The sequence below is a fragment of the Myxine glutinosa genome, chromosome 9, assembly GCF_964187855.1.
Source record: "Myxine glutinosa chromosome 9, kmMyxGlut1.1, whole genome shotgun sequence".
NCBI classification, from domain to species: domain Eukaryota; kingdom Metazoa; phylum Chordata; class Myxini; order Myxiniformes; family Myxinidae; genus Myxine; species Myxine glutinosa.
In genome coordinates this window covers 14,232,690-14,254,044 of record NC_136269.1, presented here as the reverse complement: position 1 = coordinate 14,254,044, position 21,355 = coordinate 14,232,690, and the positions used below count along the sequence as shown (strand labels likewise).

Sequence of the window (21,355 nt, the reverse complement as noted above, 5' to 3'; positions counted from 1 at the left end):
TACCATCTGTTGTTTATTATGATCAAGCATTATGAATATTTTCAACTATATTTTCAATCAAACTCCTTTTGCATTTGACTGCAACTGTAAAGACACAAAGCAGCCTCTTTTAATTCACTTTGTAGGACAAAATGCTCCCTCGATTCATGTTGAGGGGTGCTTGGCATACTTACCTTGGTTGCCAAGTACAGGTTGGCAGAGGGAACAGCCATGGGAATGGAACACACAGGCCACAGCAGTCAGTCGGCCAAGAGCAACTCTTTCTCCACTTGCGAAAACAAGCCAGCTCTTCTTCACAGTAAACTTATTGATACACTTAGGTGGTAATGAAAACATATATGATTGTACAGTTTGATTTTGTTATGACAAGTCAAATTTGATCCCCTGATCACTTTTGATTAATTATTTATTAAGGCATGTTTTGTGAACATGTAACACGTCTTTGGTACAGGTATGGAGATGACACTTTTGTCATCTGTCCCAGCATGCCTGTTAATATAATTCAGGAAGGCATTAGTGGAACGTTTTCTTCCATCAAATTTACCTGTGAGGAATAACAGGATGGGCCGCTTCCTTTCCTTGGCACCATGGTGAGGAGTTACCCCAATATAAGTTTAAAGGGACAATTTTTTTTAAAGACATATGTGCGAAGGACACCATGGGATCTTTAACGTCCTCCATTCCATGCTGGCAGATGGGACCCCCAGTTCAACATCCATCCGAGGAGCGCCACACACATTGATGAATCTCCCTGCCTGTGAAACACCATTCTGACAGTTTATAGCTGGGTCGGGATTCAAACCCAGACGACACAGCTTAGAGGTGAGTGTGCGTACCTCGAGGCCATCGTGTCAGCTCTGGTGGAAAACCCGAGGATCAACCAAATTCATCATCAAAATGTATCTTCATTGAAAATATCGTGTTCTTTGCGAAGACCACTTTGAGTAGTTAGTGTTCGTATTTGATCAACAGAATCGCTACCTGGGAAACGAGCCTCGGAATTTGCTGAAACTCGATGCCGTACCGACACTTACCGGGCGAGAGTTACCTGTTGATTTGAAGCCACACCCAAGCCAGGCCCATGTGAGCCAAGCTCAGAGCTAGTCCTCAAGTAGTTATCTATATTACTAGAATACTAGCAGAGCCTACCTGTGGCTTTGTTGACAGACCAATTGATCGTCCTGTTTGCCAAAAATTGCTATATCAGTTCACTGCTTCTTTATCGAGTCCGTAGATCACGATAATTCGACTAGCAAATGGGAATATTTCATCACTTTATTGAAGTGCCCTCAGGTATATTATTGGTCATCGCTCATTGTAGCTTCATTTGTCATATGCCCAGATGGCAGTTTGCATTCTCATAAGATGGCCGATCGATCTCCCAGGAGCGAGCCAATTCCAATCCTTCCCGTCGCTTCGCTGATGGGTTTATTCAAAAGACAGAGACATTGGCGTTTCGCAACCCCATCGCCCTCTCACCACCCATTCACCCAAACAACCGGTACCTTTACTAGTGATATATTGAATGGTTGCACACCCAAGACTGTTGCCCGATTGCAATAAAAAAGCATCTTGGTATTTATGGTAAGATCTTGCATTATACATTTGGCAAATTTCTGAAGATAAACTAAATTAGTGCACAGGAAGTTTTGAAGGAAGTGTCAATGTTAAGAATTCTGAAATTTAAACAAGCCAGCAAAATGGGGTTGTGGTGACACAAATCAAAACAGAGCTGGAAGGAAAAAAATTGTTACAATAATACTTTCATAAAATCGGGCCTAATAAAATAACTGCTTAGTTATGAAAGTCTACTGAAGTTCGTTTGCTTTGCTCAGACAAAAATAAGCTGACAGCCTGAGCTACTCACAAGCGGTTTGCGTCTCAGTTCAGCCAAGATGGATGCTTACAACAAGAGAACAAGATGCTCTGGAAAAAACTTGTCTCGAAAAGACAGTGCTTTAAATTTTCTCAAATGAAACATTTACAAACGATACGTATGTGGTTCTCAAAAACATCTCAAACAAGGACAGATACATTCAAAGTACACCGCCCCCATGCCAAATAAATAGCAAATCCTCCAGTGCGCAACATTCCCGGGGTGCCTTCAGCACATGGAAATGCCGCCGTGCAGTACATACAGTATTGGGAGGGAGAGATGTACAATAAATTGATTGATTGTGTATTTAAAGAAAAAAATAATAATCATAAAATAATTAATTTCTTAAACAATATTGTCTAATAGCATACCTAAACCATCAGTGCTTCATCCGAAGCTGTAAGTTTTTGAAAATTAATTAAATAAGCCATCAATCCCCCCAAAAAATTAATCGATTAATTAATAAATAATGAATCGATTAATTGATATATCAATAAATCAAAAATATCCTTTATAGTCACATCACTTGGTCACTGTCATGTCCAAATATCAGCTTCCTAGATCAAAAGGTGCCCGAGATATTTCCCAGATGAGAAAGAAAATAAATAAATGATTAATAATGAAAATAAATAAATAATAGTCATAAAATAATAAAATAATTTATCAATTGACTAATAGAATACCTAAACCACCACCGTTTCATCCGAATCTGTAACTTTAAATTTTTTTTAATTCATGGTCAATTCACCCCTCCCCTCCAAATCTACCCCCTTGCCCCTCCCCTCCAAATCTTCCCCATCACCCATCTCTTTCAAATATTCCCCCTTGCCCCTCCCCCTCCAAATCGTCCCCATCACCCATCCCTTTCGGTCATTAATCGAATAATTAAATAATGAATCGATTAATTGATTCATCAATAAATCAAAATTAGCCTTTTCAGCCAAATCACTTGGTCATTGGCATGTACAAATATCAGCTTCCTAACTCAAAAGGTGCCTGAGATATTGCCGAGAGGAGAAAGGAAATAAATAGGTACTTAATTAATCAAAAAATAATCAAATAACTAATCAATTAATTAATCAAAAAACAAAAAAGAAAGTTTTTGACAAAGTACTTGTTCACTATTGTGCCGAAATTTCAGCTTCCTAGCTCAAAGGATGGCTGAGATATCACCCGGACAAACAAACAAACAAGAAAACAAACAACCAGAGTGAAAACCGAGTACCCCCTTTCAGCACGCGTCATTGCCGAGCCCTCTTTGGTGCCCGGCAATGACGTCATGCAGCGCCTGGAGATGGCATAGGAAAGGAGCGGGGTACAACAAACAAACAAGAAAACAACCGGAGTGAAAACTGAGTACTTCCTTTCAGCGCGCGTCATCGCCGGGCCCTCTTCGGTGCCCGGCAATGACGTCATGCAGCACCTGGAGGTGGCATTGGAAAGGAGCGGTGTACAATAATCAATCATAGAGCGACACTTGGTAAAAACAGAACAAAGTAGAATGGCACTCAGTAGAACATCCTTTTGACCTCAAAAATAGTTGGTGGTTGAATTCAGTTGGCTGATATGTCAATCCTTTCAACTTTCAAGTCAATCGGATGAAAATTGCAGATTTTAGAAATTTGAAAAGATTGTTGACCTTTTGGCCTATGTTGACCTTTTGGCTTGTTTATCTCCAAAATAGATGGTGGCTTGAACTAGAACGGCACTCAGTAGAGAGCATACCTCCGCCTGGTTGGCCATGTCACTCAATGGTGAAGAATCACTTAAAAAATTATACTCGCTGGATCCGGATCTGGATCTTCACAAAAATTGAATAGATTCTTGAATAGATTCTTCCTTGTCACACACACAACCTGTCCATCAAGTTTCGTCCAAATCCATCCAAATCCAGCTTGGAAATGTAGTTTTCCCAAGAAAGATCATGGCAGATAGTGAGACCCAAAAGCTTGAGTGACAGAACTTATTGGAGAGGATTGTTCAGAAAGTAGATAGGAGGGTTGTCAAGTCAGACTTTGAGACAGAGCGAGTGTGAGATTTGTCAGGATAGAAAGACATGTTCCACTTGTTTGACCAGTCTGATCTTGTCCAGGTCTGCAGAAAGTGAGGAGGCTGCAGACTGCCGATCTGAAGGATGAGGAATGGAGCGGCAGAGAGTGAAGTCATCAGCAAAGAGATAGAGAGGATTTTCCAGAGAGTCGGTGAGATCATTGATTAAGACCAGAAAAAGCACAGGGCCCAGAACAGTGCCTTGGGGAACTCCAGCCTGAACAGGAAGGGGGAGATCATAGAAATCCATTCAGGGCCACACTTTGACTATGATAGGAGAGGAAGTTTGCGAGCCATGCGTGGACATTTCCATGGATACCATAGGAGGAGAGTTTGGTGAGCAGAGCGGGGTGCCAGACCATATCGAAGGCACATGATATGTCAAGGGAGACAGCTCTGATTTCCTGTTTGACATTGAGGACCTCTATCCATTGTTGAGACAGCAGACGCAGCATGTCCACAGTAGAGTGACCTGGTCTGAAACCAAATTGCTGATCAGAGATCAAGCCATTGGAAAAGAAGGATTTGATAGTCGAAGCAATGATGGATTCCATTACTTTGCTGATAATTGGGAGCAGGCTGATTGGTCTGTAGCTGCAAGGATTTGTTTTTGCACATTTTTTGTGTAAATCGGTAATGTTGGCTGATTTCCAAGCTGATGGCAGATGACCTTGAGCAAAAGAAAGGGTGACGAGAACAGAGAGAGGGTGTGAAAGAGCGGCAGAGCAGGATTTTAGGACCCGTGGGCTGAAGCCGCCTGGTCCAGTTGCAGAATCAGTCGAGGATTGACAGAAACTTCTCCAGCTTGTCAGGAGAGGACACAGAGTCCAGGAGCAGCTGGGTACGACTGGGTACAGAGAGAGTCGGGTTTGGTACACAAGATTTTGAGGCAAACACGGAGTTGAGGCATTCAGCTTTTTCACGTGCGGAGTCAGCTGTGTAGCCGATTGAGGTAAGGGAGGAGATGGAGGGGGAACAAACACCAGAAATAGATTTGACCAGACGCCACCAGGATTTGGAAGAGGGAGACAAGTTTGAGAGTTCAGTCTTGAGAGTCAAGAGATATTGTTTCCTGACTCTCCTGAGGGTGGACACACACTTGTTCCGGGCTTTGTGAAAGGAAATGAGATTGCCTTCCGTTGGATTTGACTTCCAGGAGGCGAAGGCAAGTTTCGTGGCAACTGCCTCACCACAAGATTCAGTGTACCATGGACGGGAGGAAGGGTATGACAACTGAAGCCGAGATGGGATAAATCAGTGCATGAGAGAGAGCAATTTACTTTGGAAGAATTCCCAGGATGAGTTGATGTCAGAGGCAGTCGAGATGGGAGACCAGTCCCGATGATTGATGGCTGCTTGAAGACTGTGCCAGTTGGCCTGAGTGAAATGCCAAACTCGTCGGCGCTGAGGAGGCTCTCTGAGAATGGTCAGAGAGATGTCCACTTTAACAAGCATATGGTCAGATGAACCGATTGGAGCAGAAGAAGTGCAGCAGACATTTGCAGGGAAGTTTGTCATAACCAAGTCTCGAAGAGAAGATACTCCGTTGACTGAGATCCGGGTGGGGAAATTGACAGATTATGTCAGCCCCAGTGAGTCGCAGAAGTCCTTTTCTGAGGTGCCATCGCTGGTGAGAGAGGTACCCACACCCAGCCAGCTGGCATGATGACAGTTGAAATCACCACATGAGGAAGAAAGAGTTGGGATGGGTAGATAGAAGTTGGACCATGTTGTCAGACAGCGAGATGTAGATGGAGTCATCATTGAGTTTGGTGGATGGTACAACACACATATGAACAAAAGGTGGGAGTGGAGAGGAAGCCGTAGGCAGAGGTGCTCCTGGGGGTGAGGTGCAGAGAGGGCAGTGCAGGGCAAGTGAGGAAGAAAGTTTTTCATAAAGATAGCAACCCCACCTCAAGGATGAAGCTCAGGTCTATCATACCAGAGGAGGGAGTAACCAGGAAGAGATATTAAGGAATCGGAGACATCTTGAAGGAGGAAAGTTTCTGTTCAGCAGATAAAGTCTGGATTGTCAGAAGCAATCTGTATGGAGAGATCAGTCAAGTTTGAGCGAAGGCCCCGGATGTTTGAGGTCTTGTGGCTGAATCGAAGCAAATCCCCACAGCAATGTTCTAACATCGAGTGGAAAGCCTTCCCAGAAGAGTGGAGGCTGTCATAGCAGCAAAAGGGGCGACCAACTCCATATTAACGCCCATGAATTTGGAATGAGATGTTCGATGTTCGGGTGTCCACATGCTTTTGGTCATGTAGTGTATATTGTTATGGCTCGGGGTTTGGGGCTACTACGAGGGGGTTAGCCTCCGTTCCCTGCCAAACTTACTGGACCTGAGGCTGCTGCGCACGAATAACTTCGTCCTTCCTAGTTGCTGGTTCGCAACCTGCCGAACGGCAATTGGTCCGTCGCGCGATAGCAGGGTCCAGTCATCTAACACCGCTTACCTGTACCACATGATGGTTCCAATCTTGGAACGTACCTGTCTTCGGCGGTGTACCACTTTCTTTTGTTCCCGGATGAAAATTTAGACGGCCAAGCGACCGTTGGTACCCACCGGGCTAATGCTAATTTTGTTACGGCCGATCGTTACTCTGGGAGCGAGCAATGGCCTTAGAGACCCTTTCAATACTTTAGACACCTTTAGATCCCTTTATCCTTCCAACCTCTTATAGCCTTTGAACATTCACACCCCTTAAGTCCCTTTTGACCCCTTAGACCTTAACACCATTTCGACCACTTACACCCATCAGACCGATTGGACAGCTTGGACTCGTGACCATTTAGAACTTTATACCACTTGGACCTTTTTATTACAAATAACTTACAATTAAATAGTATCACCAATATTACAAATAAATTACAAATAAATAATATCACCAATATTACAAATAAATTTGTACAAAAGAAATGTTTGCATTATGATTGGTGTAAATCATGACTACACAGAAACTCAAGTTCAGTCAGGTCATTATCCTCAGTTTAAACAAGCCCATGACTCAGCAGCGATGTGTGGTGAGGCGAGCGCAACGAGCTGATCCATGCTAGTTATAAATAAAATGATTCACCGCTGTTACCGGGAGATCAAGGCCCACTTCTTCGGTTTCAGATATTGATCCCCTTTGAGTGTGTGTGTGTGTGTGTGTGTGTGTTTGGGGTGGGGGGGGGGGGGGGAGTGAGGAAGTGGGGGTTGGTGTGGGAGGTTGTAGGGGGAGCTAGATTAAGTATAATGACACTTGGTAGAGAGCATACCTCCACCATGCTAAACAGTTTATGGTTTATATCCCACCAATAGGCCGGATCTGGATTCAGACCTGAACCAGAATCAAATCGTCTTGTTCTTCTCATCTAACCAACTCATCCACCAAGTTTCGTCCGACTCCGTCCCTAACTTTGAGCTATCCTGCTACAGTGTATAGCGTTTTTTTTCCTGATCTCCCAATGGTGAAGAATCTCTAAAAATTACAGCATCCTGATCTGGATCTTCACCAAGAATCTAACCAATTCCTCCTTGTCACACACCCAACGAGTCCATCAAGTTTCGTCTGAATCCGTCCACACCTTTTTGAGATATCCTGCTCAAAGTCGAACAAACAGACAAAGAAGAAAGACGTGAAAACATAACCTCTGCCCACCTTCGGTATCAGAAGTAATTATGGATGACGTCAACAACATAATTCTGAATATTTTATTGGCAACTCAAAAATGGTTCCGAAATCAGTCCATAGTAAATCGTTTTAAGCAACCCGGATGTCATCCACCACATGCAAATGTTAGACTCGTACAACAAGCCACAAACTTTAAAATTTGAGGTGACCAAGTAAATGTAAAACCGAACAATAAATCATTTCATGTCACAGTGGGTTTGTGGAAGCAATGTTACATAAAACTCGACAAACAATTGCCTGTTTCACAATTTGTTTTCATAATGGTGGAAGTCATCACAAGTCAGACGTCTTGATTTGTTTTTTTCCTTCTGAAAAAAAAAAATGACGGCCCAAGTTGGACGTTCAGGTCCCAGGGGGTGAATCGGGCCATTTTCTTTCCTACTACGACTTTGGATCCAATCTCGATGGACGAGAAGCAGAGTGTCCGGATGAGCTGTTCTGTACCAGCACTCGATAGTTCACTTGTTTGGTGCTAAACAAAATGAACTCTTGCCTCCACACAATGTGCAGTACGAGTGTCACGGGCAAAGCAACTGTAAATCACTTCATACAAAATAAACCGTTGTTGCTTTAAAGACTGAAACACAATTAAGTTGTGAGCATTCCAAGCTCTTTTCTTTGTGGGAGAAAAAAAGAAAAGAAAAAAAAAGTCGATTAATTTAAGGTATTAAAAAAAAAAAAAAAAGAGGCACCTTTGCGTCATCTCGAGTTTGAAAACAAATGCATAAAGTGCTTAAATATACACAACTTACATTCAAATGCAACTTCTGTTCGTTTGGCGAAATAAAATGCAGAATCGATACATGGAACACGAGACTCTCGACTACAAGAAAAGCGAAAATAAGTTGAACGGAAATAAACGTACCACTGCAGAAAGGTACAAACAAAGCAGTAAATGTTTTATTGAACATCACCCAGTGATTATAAAATAAGAATGAACATGCCAAATACAATGTTATAAACATCACACGGATCGAGCGATTTCCAAAACCTCTGGATAACTGGCAAAACACCCAAAACCTTTTTCCATGATCAAGTATGAATCCGGACTCTAAACGTACAATTGGTGGCATGGTATTGAAAAAAGAAGGATATTCGTACTTTCATCTCCTTCATAGAGTACGAACACCCTATTTCGTGGAGTACGAGCACCCCATTTCGTAGAGCACGAGCACCCTATTTCGTAGAGTATGAACACCCTATTCCGTAGAGTACGAACACCCTATTCCGTCGAGTACGAACACCCTATTCCGTAGAGTACGAACACCCTATTCCGTAGAGTACGAACACCCTATTCCGTAGAGTATGAACACCCTATTCCGTAGAGTACGAACACCCTATTCCGTAGAGTACAAGCACCCTATTTCATAGAGTACGAGCACCCTATTTCACCCGATTTCATAGGCACCCTATTTCGTGCATATAGGCACCCTATAATGCATGCCGTACTAATGCACGTATGCACGTACACGTATGCACGTACATTAGATTTAATTAGTGTATACATGCATTATAGGCACTCTATAATGCACCCTATTTCATACAGTACGAGCACCCTATTTCATAGAGTACGAGCACCCTATTTCATAGAGTACGAGCACCCTATTTCATAGAGTACGAGCACCCTATTTCATTGAGTACGAGCACCCTATTTCATAGAGTACGAACACCCTATTCCATAGAGTACGAGCACCCTATTTCGTAGAGTACAAGCACCCTATTTCGTAGAGTACGAGGACCCTATTTCATAGAGTACGAGCACCCTATTTAATAGAGTACGAGCACCCTATTTAATAGAGTACGAGCACCCTATTTCGTAGAGTACGAGCACCCTATTTCATAGAGTACGAGCACCCTATTTCGTAGGGTGCGGGCACCCTATTTCTTAAGAGTACGAGCACCCTATTTCGTAGAGAACGAGCACCCTATTTCGTGAAACGAACACCCTATTTCATCGAGTACGAGCACCCTATTTCGTAGAGAACGAACACCTTATTTCCTAGAGTACGAACACCCTATTTCGTAGAGAACGAGCACCCTATTTCGTAGAGTACGAGCACCCTATTTCAAAGAGAACGAGCACCCTATTTCGTAGAGTACGAGCACCCTATTTCATAGAGTTCGAGCACCCTATTTCGTAGGGTACGGGCACCCTATTTCGTAGAGTACGAACACCCTATTTTGTGTACAAACATCTTATTCTGTGGAGTACGAACACCCTTATTTCATGGAGTACGATCGTCCGATTCCATAGAGTATCGTTATTCATAGTCAGCAAAATGAAAACAGAAAATACAAGAAGCATTTACATTCGCAGATGATCTATAGTTATCCTTCAAAAAAATTGACCAGATGAGTGAGGTTAGGAACATTATAGAAAAGCGATCATGTGCACTGACCGTGTTCAGGGATGTAGCTATCATGCAGAGTGATTGTGTGCAGCGGTGTGTATCGGTTATGTGCAGAAATGTGGCGATCCAGTGCAGCAATCGTGTGTAGTGATGTAGCGACCTCGTGCAGCGATAATGTGCATATATTTTGTGCAGTGAGCATGTGCAGCGATTGTGTGTAGCAATGCATCGTGCATGTGCAGTAATTGTGTGTAGTGATTTTGTGTAGCAATGCAGCGCTCGTGTGCAGAAATTGTGTGAAGCAGTGGAGCGATCACGTGCAGCAATTTTGTGTAGCAATGCATCAATTGTGTGCAGCGATTGTGTGTAGCAAGCAATGCAGCGATTGTGTATAACAATGCATCGATCGGGTGCAGCGATTTCTGTGTAGCAATGCATCGATTGTGTGCAGCGATTGTGTATAACAATGCATCGGTCGGTTGCAGCGGATTGTGTATAACAATGCATCGATCGGGTGCAGCGATTGTGTGTAGCAATGCATCGATTGTGTGCAGAGATTGTGTATAAAAATGCATCGATCGGGTGCAGCGATTGTGTATAACAATGCATCGATTGGGTGCAGCGATTGTGTGTAGCAATGCATCGATTGTGTGCAGCGATTGTGTATAACAATGCATCGATCGGGTGCAGCGATTGTGTATAACAATGCATCAATTGTGTGCAGAGATTGTGTATAAAAATGCATCGATCGGGTGCAGCGATTGTGTGTAGCAATGCATCGATTGGATGCATCGATTGTGTGTAGCAATGCATCGATCGTGTGCAGCAATTATGTGTAGCGATCGTGTGCACACTTACATTTCATGTAAACGTGCATGATGTGTGTTTACTGTGCTTCTTGAAGGGGATTCGATGTAAGGAAAGACTTTTGTTCCACTTGAGCATAATCAAAACTGTTTGCTAAGGAATAGCAGCTTACGAAGGTGGGAGCAAGAGCAGAATTATTTTTTCTTAACGCCAAAAAACACGAAAATTAACTATTGTCATTTGCAAAAATATTAGTACAAAAGTTTATTAGTAAATGTAGTAAATGCAAAATTGTACATCTTGATTTTCAAACATCATGCTAACCATAAAAATGAGGAATAATGTAATACTATAGTATATAACCATCACGAGAGGAGTCTTGAACACAAACTGCTCAATAGAATGCGTTATGCTCAACATCACAAACAAAATGTTGTGACGTCATAAACGTCCGTGTGTAGAAAAAAGACGTTTGGGATCGGGTGGAGCGGCGCGTTGTGTATTTACATCTCAAATCCTTCAAACCATACTGAAACGTTAGCAGCAATAGCGAAAAATGAGGTTAAGCAATATCAAGTACAGCACAGCCTGGCAAGAGGGCGACTGCCAAAAACCGATACCACGATACACCACATACCATGTGATTCACACGAATTTACAATCCATTCTAAACTATTCCCAAGCAAACCAGTCCAAGAAATGTTTCATGCCCGTTCTCAACTACTCGATGCATTCATAGCTTGGAATACGATGGTTACCACCACGACTTTGACAAACAATCTCTAAAGCACAGTACTGCACGCCAACAACTACAAACAAGCTTCCTTTTCACATCCAAAACAAAACGGAGACCGCGCCCAATGCATTTGCAGAAATTGGCCTACGTTCTATTTCGGCGACTTGAGCAACACGAGGTATGATGAAGCCCCAAAGCTGCAACGAGTTCCTGAATTCAGTTGGGACAAAAAACAAACAAACAAGAAAAGAGGGTTAAGGCTCATTTTTGAATGCAACTATTACTAAAAGCAGTTGAACACGGAATAGCAACTGCCTGCGAACAGTCGCACTCATGTGCTGCGACAGCGATCGTTGGTAAGTGCTACGTGGTTTACGGCCACCATCGCCAACATCCGCCACCCTCGATTCCATCTCTGGGAGCATATACAGCACCATGCCAACTGCAGAGGATTGCTGGGTAAAACCGGCAACATTGTACGCTGAGAGAAAGAGGCATTACACGTTAAAAGGACATTCGGATACATGTGGTGTGTTCCCTGAATTGTAAAGATAAAGATGATCCTCAATTGTCCTGAAAGGTGTGACATAACCCGTCAGGGCAAGTCAACGAGGCATCTCGTCTTACATCCATGGCAATCCCAAGCTTTGGATGGATTCCGTACAAAGACCAGAGAGAAATCCAAAAGACGGACCCGGTTTATAAAGAAGGGGAAAGGAGAGAGGAAGATGGATCCCCCTGAGTCCACTTTGAACTGTTGAGTGACATCATCGACCTGATGTAACCTAACAAGCTTCGTAACAAGTTGGGTAGAAAAGAAGAAGTAATTGGGTGCAAGTGATTGTCCTGAGATTGTTTAACTGAGCTACCAGCCAGGCAGAGATAGACTTTTAAAGAAATATTTGGATAAAGGAGAGATGATTGGGAAGATTTAGGTTGCGGAAGGAGTTGGAGAGATGGAGAAAGAATAAATAAGAAGAAAAATGTAGGGGTAAAGTGAAAAACAGGTGTACGAGTTAAAGACAAACTAGGAGATGGAGACAGTAGGAATAGGAAATAAAATACCTTAAATGGTGACGGTTCGGGCCTTACTCTTCGTAGATTCGCAAAGTAGAAAAGCCAATGTAGGCAGAGTTTAAAAGGAGAGGTTGAGTGAGATACAAGGCATGTGTTCCCAAATAATCACTTGTTCATCCCGACAGAATGCAATGGAGCAAGGAAAAAGGGGAAACGCCGAGGCACCACTGTACTGCCTCGGACCTTGTGGGACAAGGCCAATCTCTGGCGTGTAACTCGAGGCAGCTTCAGCGGCTGGGGCTGCTTTGTCTGATCATCAATAACATAGTGGAACAAAACAAGGAAGAAAGATGATAAAGAGCCATTTGTGTTTGCATGTGTCCAGTCAAGCACATGAAGGTTCTTCCACCGATGCCAGTGGGCTGAGTGTGCCGAGGGAACGAAATGAGAAGATCGATGGATCACACCCAAATCGAGGAGCAGGGCAGCCACCATTCACACTCTGCCAAGATAAAAACAAATGCACGCACTGCTTAGTCTCTTGTTTTGACATTACTTGACAATCATTTCAATGCAAGTTACCCCAATGGAGAAAGGCACACAAAAAGCAGGCCGCAAGACCCAATGACCACCTGCTAACCCCAGCCATACACTTTCCCAAGAAGCTCGGTGTTTTTTGTATATAAAGTTATTGTCCACATTTAGTATTCCCAATTATTTCCATATTATTTATTTATTATTGTACATATTATTTCCAATTCAGTTATTGTCCCACAGATCTCCCGATGTCCCTGTTCTCTGATGTTGTACTTGTGTGCTTCCTTCCCTCTCCCATCTTGTCTCCCGCTCTTACACGAGCCTCGATCTTGTATACAAAAAAAAGAAAAGGAAAAAAAAGTCCTTGCAGTGTCCATCTTGTTTATCCCATGTACCCCACAGCAGCCCTCTCTCTTCCACAGATCTCTTGATGTTCCTGTTCTCTACTGATGTTGTGCTTCCCTCTCTCACTCCCACTTGCCTTCTGCTCCCTTTGCAATATGTTATGTGTGTTTGCTCTTGTATGAGCCTCGACAGCGTATACAATTTTTTTTATTTATAATAATGGGTTACTCAGCATCAGGGGCATAAATTAGGGTCAATTGTTGATCCTGAATTGATGGCAGTTGAGGTTCATAGTTCTCTAAGTAGCCAGTGCAGACAATTCTTTCCCGAATCTGTTGTTAGGCCTAAATTCACAGACAAGCCATGGCTGAACAGCAATCTTCATCGCCTGATATCGAGACGGGTCATATCATTCAAACAGGGCAACAATGTTCTGCACAAACAACTTCACAATTTAGTTCAAAGAGAAATAGATAACGTGGCCCGACAGAGCCCAATGTGGGTCTTTGGAGCTTTTCGCAGACCCCAGAAGCAGATGGGAGCCTATCTGTATAACCATTCCGTGACCCTGCGATCTCTTCCGGGACCTGATTTCACCTGCTATAAAAAAAAATAACCACCTTTAGAGGCCATTTTCCCCCGCAAGCGGGGGTTGGCCTTTTTCGGGAACCGTGGTTGTTGTTGTTTTTTTGGTCCCCTTTTTGAAGCAATGTTTTACGGCCGGATGCCCTTCCTGACGCCAACCCTTTTTGCCGCCTTTAACGACAAACAGGGAATTACCAGTGAACTGGTACTCAATTTGCCGACCTCGAAAGGATGACAGGCTGAGTCAACCCCCCTGGCGTTAATTCAGCGATCGACCGGGTTTCGAACCCAGGATCCTAGGATCCTAAGCCGGCACCCTAGCCGCTGGCCCAACACCAGGGTTTAAGGTCTGCAAAGACCTGCTATGAGGTCTGCAAAGAGGTCAGGGGGCTCTGGATGGCTTCTTCTTGGCCCCACGTGGAATCCTCGGAAGGTTGCTTATCTGTTTACCAGTTGGCTTTTCGTGGGGCCAGAGCCACAAGAATATTTTGCAAGAAGTGGACCGTTTTCACCCCAGAGTGGGCCGGGATGCAGGATGCTTTCACTGACCCCAAAAGTAGGGAGCTGGTCGCATCCCATCCATGGAGCTCAGGGCCCCAGCCAACTTATGTTGTTCGGTTTTGAAATGTCACTGCCAAAAAAAAAAGTCTCCAATTTCCATTTAGGTTCATTGTCTGACCTGTAATATGACATGTCGGTTATGAAATTAGAAGTAAAACGAAATAAAAGAAGGCTATTCTGTGTTCGTATAATGACTGCATTCCGATTTCCTCTCCACTTATGGAGTAATCCAACCCCCAACCATTCAGTGCTGGTACAAAACTCTTGTACAGGGAAGAACAATGATCCTATTCGACTTCTCACAACAAAATAGGACGAATAACAATGTCATATTAAAAATATTAACATGAAGCATTCATAAGACGTCCAACCCAAATGTTGTTGATTTTCTCACTCTTGAGCAACAGAAAGTGTTTTTTATCCATAAATCTTCGATTCTCACACCATGGCTGTATATTGCTCTCCTAATAGTACACAGGCAAGTGCTTCTTCCTGTCAACTTAAAACATGATCTGAAAATATTAAAAGAAAATTAACCTTGTGTGACACATTTCAGGCAAGTCCCAAGTGAAGGCCTGCGTAAGTTTAATCCCTCTCTTCTGGCACTCCTTGGACCTCCAGAGGCAGGAGCCATGAGATGTCGTGGAAAAATGCAGCACACTCGACGGTTTCAATTACAGGGAAGGTCACTTCGATTACTGCCTGCTGTCACTCACATGCTCACTAAAGGGTGCAGAGCCTTTTAACAGTGGGCACTGCAACCATTTTGTCTCATTCTTGAGAAAAAAAACACAAGTTCCCGGTCTATAAAACCATTGTCGACATGGTTTTGTCGCGGGAATCTCAATTGGTTATTAATGCTCAGGTTTTCCTGGTTGTTTGCGGGGGCAGATGCCGCCACATATATGTTTTGTCGGTGTCTACATCACAATTATAGTTTTGCAGACATGCCTGCATCCAAGAGGAACATTAGATTGTCCTACAGCAGGCACTTCCGACAATGCAATTTCCTTCCCTCACAACCGCGTTTTTGTTGGAACCAACTTAGCATGCTGGCAACCAATGTAACAAACATCAGATGCTTACAGTTACTGCACTTTTTAGGAGTATTGGCAAAAGCAAACAGTATCCACTTTAAACCTCAGATATCAAAAAGTACATTGTGTTTTAGTTTTACCATAACAACTTCCGCTACATAAAATGCGATATTTCACAAAATGTTCAAAAACAAAAATTGCATTTCTTTAAATAAATATTTTGAACTGTTTGTGCTACACACTGCACTCACTGTAACATGTTATTAACTAGAGCTTCCAGGGAAGCAGAACTCAACTGAACTGACTGGACAACTTTAAAGTCCTAAATTATTGTGCTTTTCTTAAGAGCTGAAAACAATATGCCGGCCTATGGCGGCCATTTTGTGACAGATCGGGTTGACATGCAATAGCAACCTACCTTGTGTGGCAAGAGTCTCACACACCAAGTTTGATAAAAATCCATAAATATTTGTGGACGTTAAAGTCTTAACGTCGTTTCGGAGCTGAAAACAATATGGCGGCCTATGGTGGCCATTTTGTGACGGATCTGGTTGGAATGCAATAGCAACCTACCTTGTGTGGTAAGGGTTAAACATTCTAAGTTTGATCAAAATCTGTTAATATTTGTGGACGCTAGAGTGTTAACGTCGTTTTCATGACCAAAAACAAAATGGTCGCCTAAGTCCGCCATTTTTCAATGGATCGGGCTGAAATGTAATAGCAACCTGGTCCTTGGGGTAAGGATGCTGCATGTCAAGTTTGATCAGAATCGTTTGATATTTGTGGACGCTGGAGTGTTAACGTCGAAAAGTTAACGGACGACAGACGACGACGACGACGACGACGACGACAGACGATGGACGCCGGAGGGTTCAGTATGTGATGAACTCAACTGGACAGTAGTCCAGTTGAGTTAAAAATGAAAATTATTACACACAAATACATCAGAAACTAGGGGTATAAAACACATGGACACTGCTAGGACTTCCAGGAAAGAAGTCGGTATTTCAAAAAAGTGGATCTGAGGTGAATTAACGGGGGTAGAAAAGATCAAGATATTGAATGGGAGAAGAAAAGAGATGGTAGTGAACAGCTGTTTTAAAGACCTGGAGGGAGAAGTGGGATTGAAGAGAGTGAGGGAGTTTGTTCCAGAAGTGGGAGAAAAAGGGAATGAAGGAGTGAAGGTGAGCAGTCTTGATTTTGGTAGTTTCACCACCAGAGGGTTGCTGGCAGATCTTGTGCGTCTTGCCGGAATATTTGGGGGACAGAGCAGAGACAGAGCAGGGGGAGCAAGGCCAGAGAGGAGTCAGTAGAAGACAGAAAGACGACCAACCTGCCTGCGGTGAATGAGTGAAAGGCCCTTGGAGTTAGCTTCATCGCGGGAGATTCCAATGATTCTGAACGCTTTGGTTTCAACAGCGTGAAGACGAGCTATGTGTGAGGTAGGAACACCGGCCCAGAGGGGTGAACAGTATTCCATTGAGATGCGGATGAAAGCCTTGTATGTGGTGAGGAGCTCAGGTGTGCCAATGAAGGACTTCGCACGACGGAGGATGCCCAGTCGGCGACTGGCTTTGGAGGCCAGCTTGGAAATGTGCTTTTCCCAGGAAAGATCATGGCAGATGAGACCCAAAATCTTGAGTGACAGAACTTCTTGGAGAGGATTGTTGAGAAAGTAGATGGGAGGGTTGTCAAGTCGGTATTTTCAGAGAAACATAGTAAGAGTGTGAGATTTGTCAATATTGAAAGACATATTCCACTTGTTCGACCAGTCTGATTTTGTCAAGGTCTGCAGAGAGTGAGGAGGCTGCAAACTGCCGATCTGAGGGATGAGGTATGGAGCGGCATAGAGTGGAGTCATCAGCAAAGAGATAGAAATAATTTTCTAGAGAGTCGGAGAGATCATTGATGAAGACCAGAAAAAGCACAGGGCCCAGAATACTGCCTTGGGCAATTCGAGCCTGAACAGGAAGGGGAGATGAGACAAATCCATTCAGGGCCACATGTTGACTACGACCAGAGAGGAAGTCCGCAAGCCACGCGTGGAGATTTCCATGGATACCATAGGAGGAGAGTTTGGTGAGCAGGGCGGGGTGCCAGACCGCATCGAAGGCACGTGATATGGCAAGGGCGACAGCTCTGATTTCCTGTTTGGCATTAAGGACCTCCATCCATTGTTGAGACAGCAGAAGCAGCATGTTCAAAGTAGAATGACCGTGTCTGAATCCAAATTGATGATCTGAGATCAAGCCATTGGAGAAGAGGACGGCTTTGATGTCAGAAGAGATGATCGATTCCATGGTCTAGCTGATTATTGGGAGCAGGCTGATTGGTCTGTAATTGCAAGGATCTGTTTTTGCACCTTTTTGTGTAAAGTGGTAATTTTGGCTGATTTCCAAGCAGATGGCACATAACCATGAGCAAAGGAGAGGGTGAAGAGAACAGAGAGGGTGAGGTAGAGTGAAAGAGCAGGATTTTAGGACCCGTGGGCTGATGCCATCTGATCCAGTTGCAGAATCGAGGTTTGACAAAAACTTCTCCACCTTGTCAGGAGTCCAGGAGCAGCTGGGTTCAACTGGGTACGGTGGGTACAGAGAGAGATGGGTTTGGGACACAAGATTTTGAAGCGAACACAGAGTTGAGGCATTTGGCTTTTTCACGTGCGGTGTCGACTGTGTAGCCGTTTGAGGTAAGTGAGGGGATGGAAGGGGAACAAACACCACAAACAGATTTGACCAGACACCACCAGGATTTGGAGGAGGGAGACAGGTTTGAGAGTTGTCTTGAGAGTAGAGAGATATTGTTTCCTGGTGCTCCTGAGAGTAGACACACACTTGTTCTGAGCATTGTGAAAGGAACTGAGATTACCTTCAGTTGTGTTGATCAGATAAGGTTCATTTTTCTATCCAAGATGGCTGCCAAACCACATGACGTACAACATCATTTTCAAACTAAATGCAACAGTGGTGTGAGATGATATTTGTAAAATTTTGCATCGATAGGGTAAGCAGTTTCAGAGATATAATTATTTTTTATATTTTCCTTCAATCCAATATGGCTGCCACACCATGTGACCAATGATGTTTTTGTGATCATCTTTTAATCACCATGCCTAGTCAATGCCACATGTAAAGTTTTGAGTCGATCGTTTTCGTGGTTTGGGAGAATATGTAGTTTTCGGTGAAATCCAATATGGCTGCCAAACCACGTGACCTATGACGTCACAATTATAAAAACATTCGGCATGGATGTCCCTCCTACCCTGAGAGTCTTGTCTCAATCGGACATGTGGTTGCTGAGAAAAATGAGGTTTAACCCGTACGGACGGACACACGACCCAAAAACATAATGCCTCCGGGCACCGAGGCATAACAAACAAATGTTTGTTTGATACTTCCCTCCAGTTTGGCCCAGTCTTACATCCGCCTCTTCCCTCCAACAAAACAGCTGTTCACCACCATCTCATATCTCTCCCCCCATCCAAATCCTTGGTCTTTTCTACCCACGTTAATCCACCCCAAACCGACCTCCTTCAAATTCCCTGTTATATTTCCTGAAATCCACTGTAATGTCCATCTTGTTTACCCTGTGTACTCCACCTCAGCCCTCTCCCTCCCACAGATCTCCCGATGTCCCTGTTCTCTGCTGTTGTTGTGCTTCCCTCTCTTGCCCACTCTTGTCTCCCGCTCTCTCTGCTATATGTTTTATGTGTTAGCACTTATACCATCATGTTAGCTCTAATTTAGGCCAATCGCTTGCTCAAGAAGAGGAAAAGGGTGAAAATAAACACATGAAAGGCACATGTAACGTCAAAGCAAGATAAATAAATCAAATTACATCCAACAGCAAATAATAAGATAAATAAGTCAAAAAAACATTTTTAAATGAAAAAAAAACATGTCGGGATGGAATCCCTCAAAAAAAAAACCAAACAGGGTAGGAAGGAATGACAAGACAGGAATGACACCACAAAAAAAAACCACCGTTTAGAGGCCATTTTTCCCCGCAAAGCAGGGGTTGGCCTTTTTCAGGGACCGTGGTTGTTGTTGTTTTTTGGTCCCCTTTTTGAAGCAATGTTTTACGGCCGGATGCCCTTCCTGCCGCCAACCCTGTTTGTTGCCTTTTTACGACAAACATGGAATTACCAGTGAACTGGTACTCAATTAGCCAACCTCAGAAGGATGACAGGCTGAGTCAACCCCCCTGGCGTTAATTCAGCGATCGACCGGGATTCGAACCCAGGATCCTTGGATCCTAAGCTGGCACCCTAGCCGCAAGCCCAACACCACAATACAACAACATAATCCTTTTACGGATTACCATCATGACATCTTTTGACATTTTCCCGTCATATACGCATAACAAATAAAATACACGATTACACCAAACCACACCACAAATCCACAAACATTGACATCTTCATACAACTGTTACTATGGCCACCTATAACTAAAATGGCAAAATAAGCGTGTGTGCGTGTGTGTGTATATATGTGCGTGTGTGTTTGTGCGTGTATGTGTTTCAGTCAATCCTTTTCTTTAAGCCTGGTGTTGGCCTATTGGTTGAGATGGCTGGCTTGAAATCTTAGGGTCCTGAGTTTGAGCCCCTGCCATGCTGAAATAACACCAGGTGGGTTGACTCAGTCTGTCGTCCTTCCAAGGTCGGCAAAATGAGTCCCAATCTACTGGTAATAGGGGGCACTGCATGAGCAGCACAGCCGCACCTACAGAAAATGACGCAGCCACAGGCTCCATATGAAACCACCACTTGTCTTTGATTTCTATGCAATTCCATGTCCCTGGGCCAATTGCCCAAAATTTTGCTCGACCACATTATTTTCAGACGAGCAAGGTCAACGTCACAATAAAAACTTTCAGTTCTTAATCAAAATGAAATAAAAACATGAAACAACTCGACCATCGTATGCCAAGTGTCCCCTTTGTTGGGGACAGGGGAACCTAGATTCGATTGTGCCTCCCTTCCCTCCCCTTAGTGTTCAAATGAGATTCTCTGTCGGGAATCAAACCATTTGCATTTAATAAATATTTACATTCCAAATGCAGAATATAAATCTGTGCTAATAAATGTCAGTGCGTGTGTGTGTGTGTGTGTGTGTGTGTGTGTGTGTGTGTGTGTGTGTGTGTGTGTTTCTCATTCATAACTATGAAACCATGCAGCCCCAAACTTTTGCATCGATACCAAGGTTACTCCAAGTGAGTGCATGAATGAAAACTGGGTGTTTGGGTAAATTTAAACACCCCTCTTGAAGATAATTAACTCATCTCATCATGAAAACCAAAACAGGCTTATCCTTGGTCAGCCCACTCTTCCTCGCAGGGGTCTTAATCCGCCATTTGTTTCAGCCTGCTCAAACATGCCTTGCCATGGAGCTTTAAACAAGGAAATGAAGCCACTAACCCATCATTGCTGTGTTGCATTCCCAAGTTGAATTTTTTGCCACAGCTGTGGAGAATAATGTTCTTGGTGTTTTCCTCATCTAAATAACCTGATCCTGATTGGGTAACCCGACACGCACGCACACACACACACACACACACACACACACACACACACACACACACACACACACACACACACACACACACACACACACACACACACACACACACACACACACACGTCTTGGGAAAACGGTGTATGATTAAATGTGGGGTTAATTCCATGTCTTATGTAATGTTTTTGATTTCTAATTTGGGGAAAAGCATTGCTGGCAGCAACATACAACATGCATGATCACAGCAGTAGCACGACG

At 43.5% G+C, this 21,355-nt stretch overlaps 2 protein-coding genes across 2 annotated transcripts in view; both read right to left on the bottom strand.

Moving 5' to 3' along the window:
• Window positions 1–7,612: 7,612 nt before the first annotated feature.
• LOC144893587 (uncharacterized) lies at window positions 7,613–12,697 on the bottom strand. The gene is made up of 2 exons (XM_078784122.1): window positions 9,621–12,697; window positions 7,613–9,575 (listed from the first exon to the last, which is right to left on the bottom strand). Exon 1 carries the CDS (start codon window positions 10,768–10,770, stop codon window positions 9,868–9,870), a length of 903 nt encoding a protein of 300 aa, XP_078640248.1. The 5' UTR covers window positions 10,771–12,697; the 3' UTR covers window positions 7,613–9,575; window positions 9,621–9,867.
• Window positions 7,613–21,355, bottom strand: part of LOC137435627 (uncharacterized) — a 147,550-nt gene continuing 133,807 nt past the window's right edge. Inside the window, exon 6 of the mRNA XM_068129559.2 lies at window positions 7,613–13,019. Coding sequence (XP_067985660.2) covers window positions 12,903–13,019 — 117 coding nt within the window. The 3' untranslated portion in view covers window positions 7,613–12,902. The remainder of the gene's footprint in view (window positions 13,020–21,355) is intronic.

What these genes read in the sequence shown, in the direction of transcription:
- LOC144893587 (XM_078784122.1), bottom strand. Translation starts at nt 10,770, where the DNA reads ATGCATTGCTACACACAATCGATGCATCCAATCGATGCATTGCTACAC.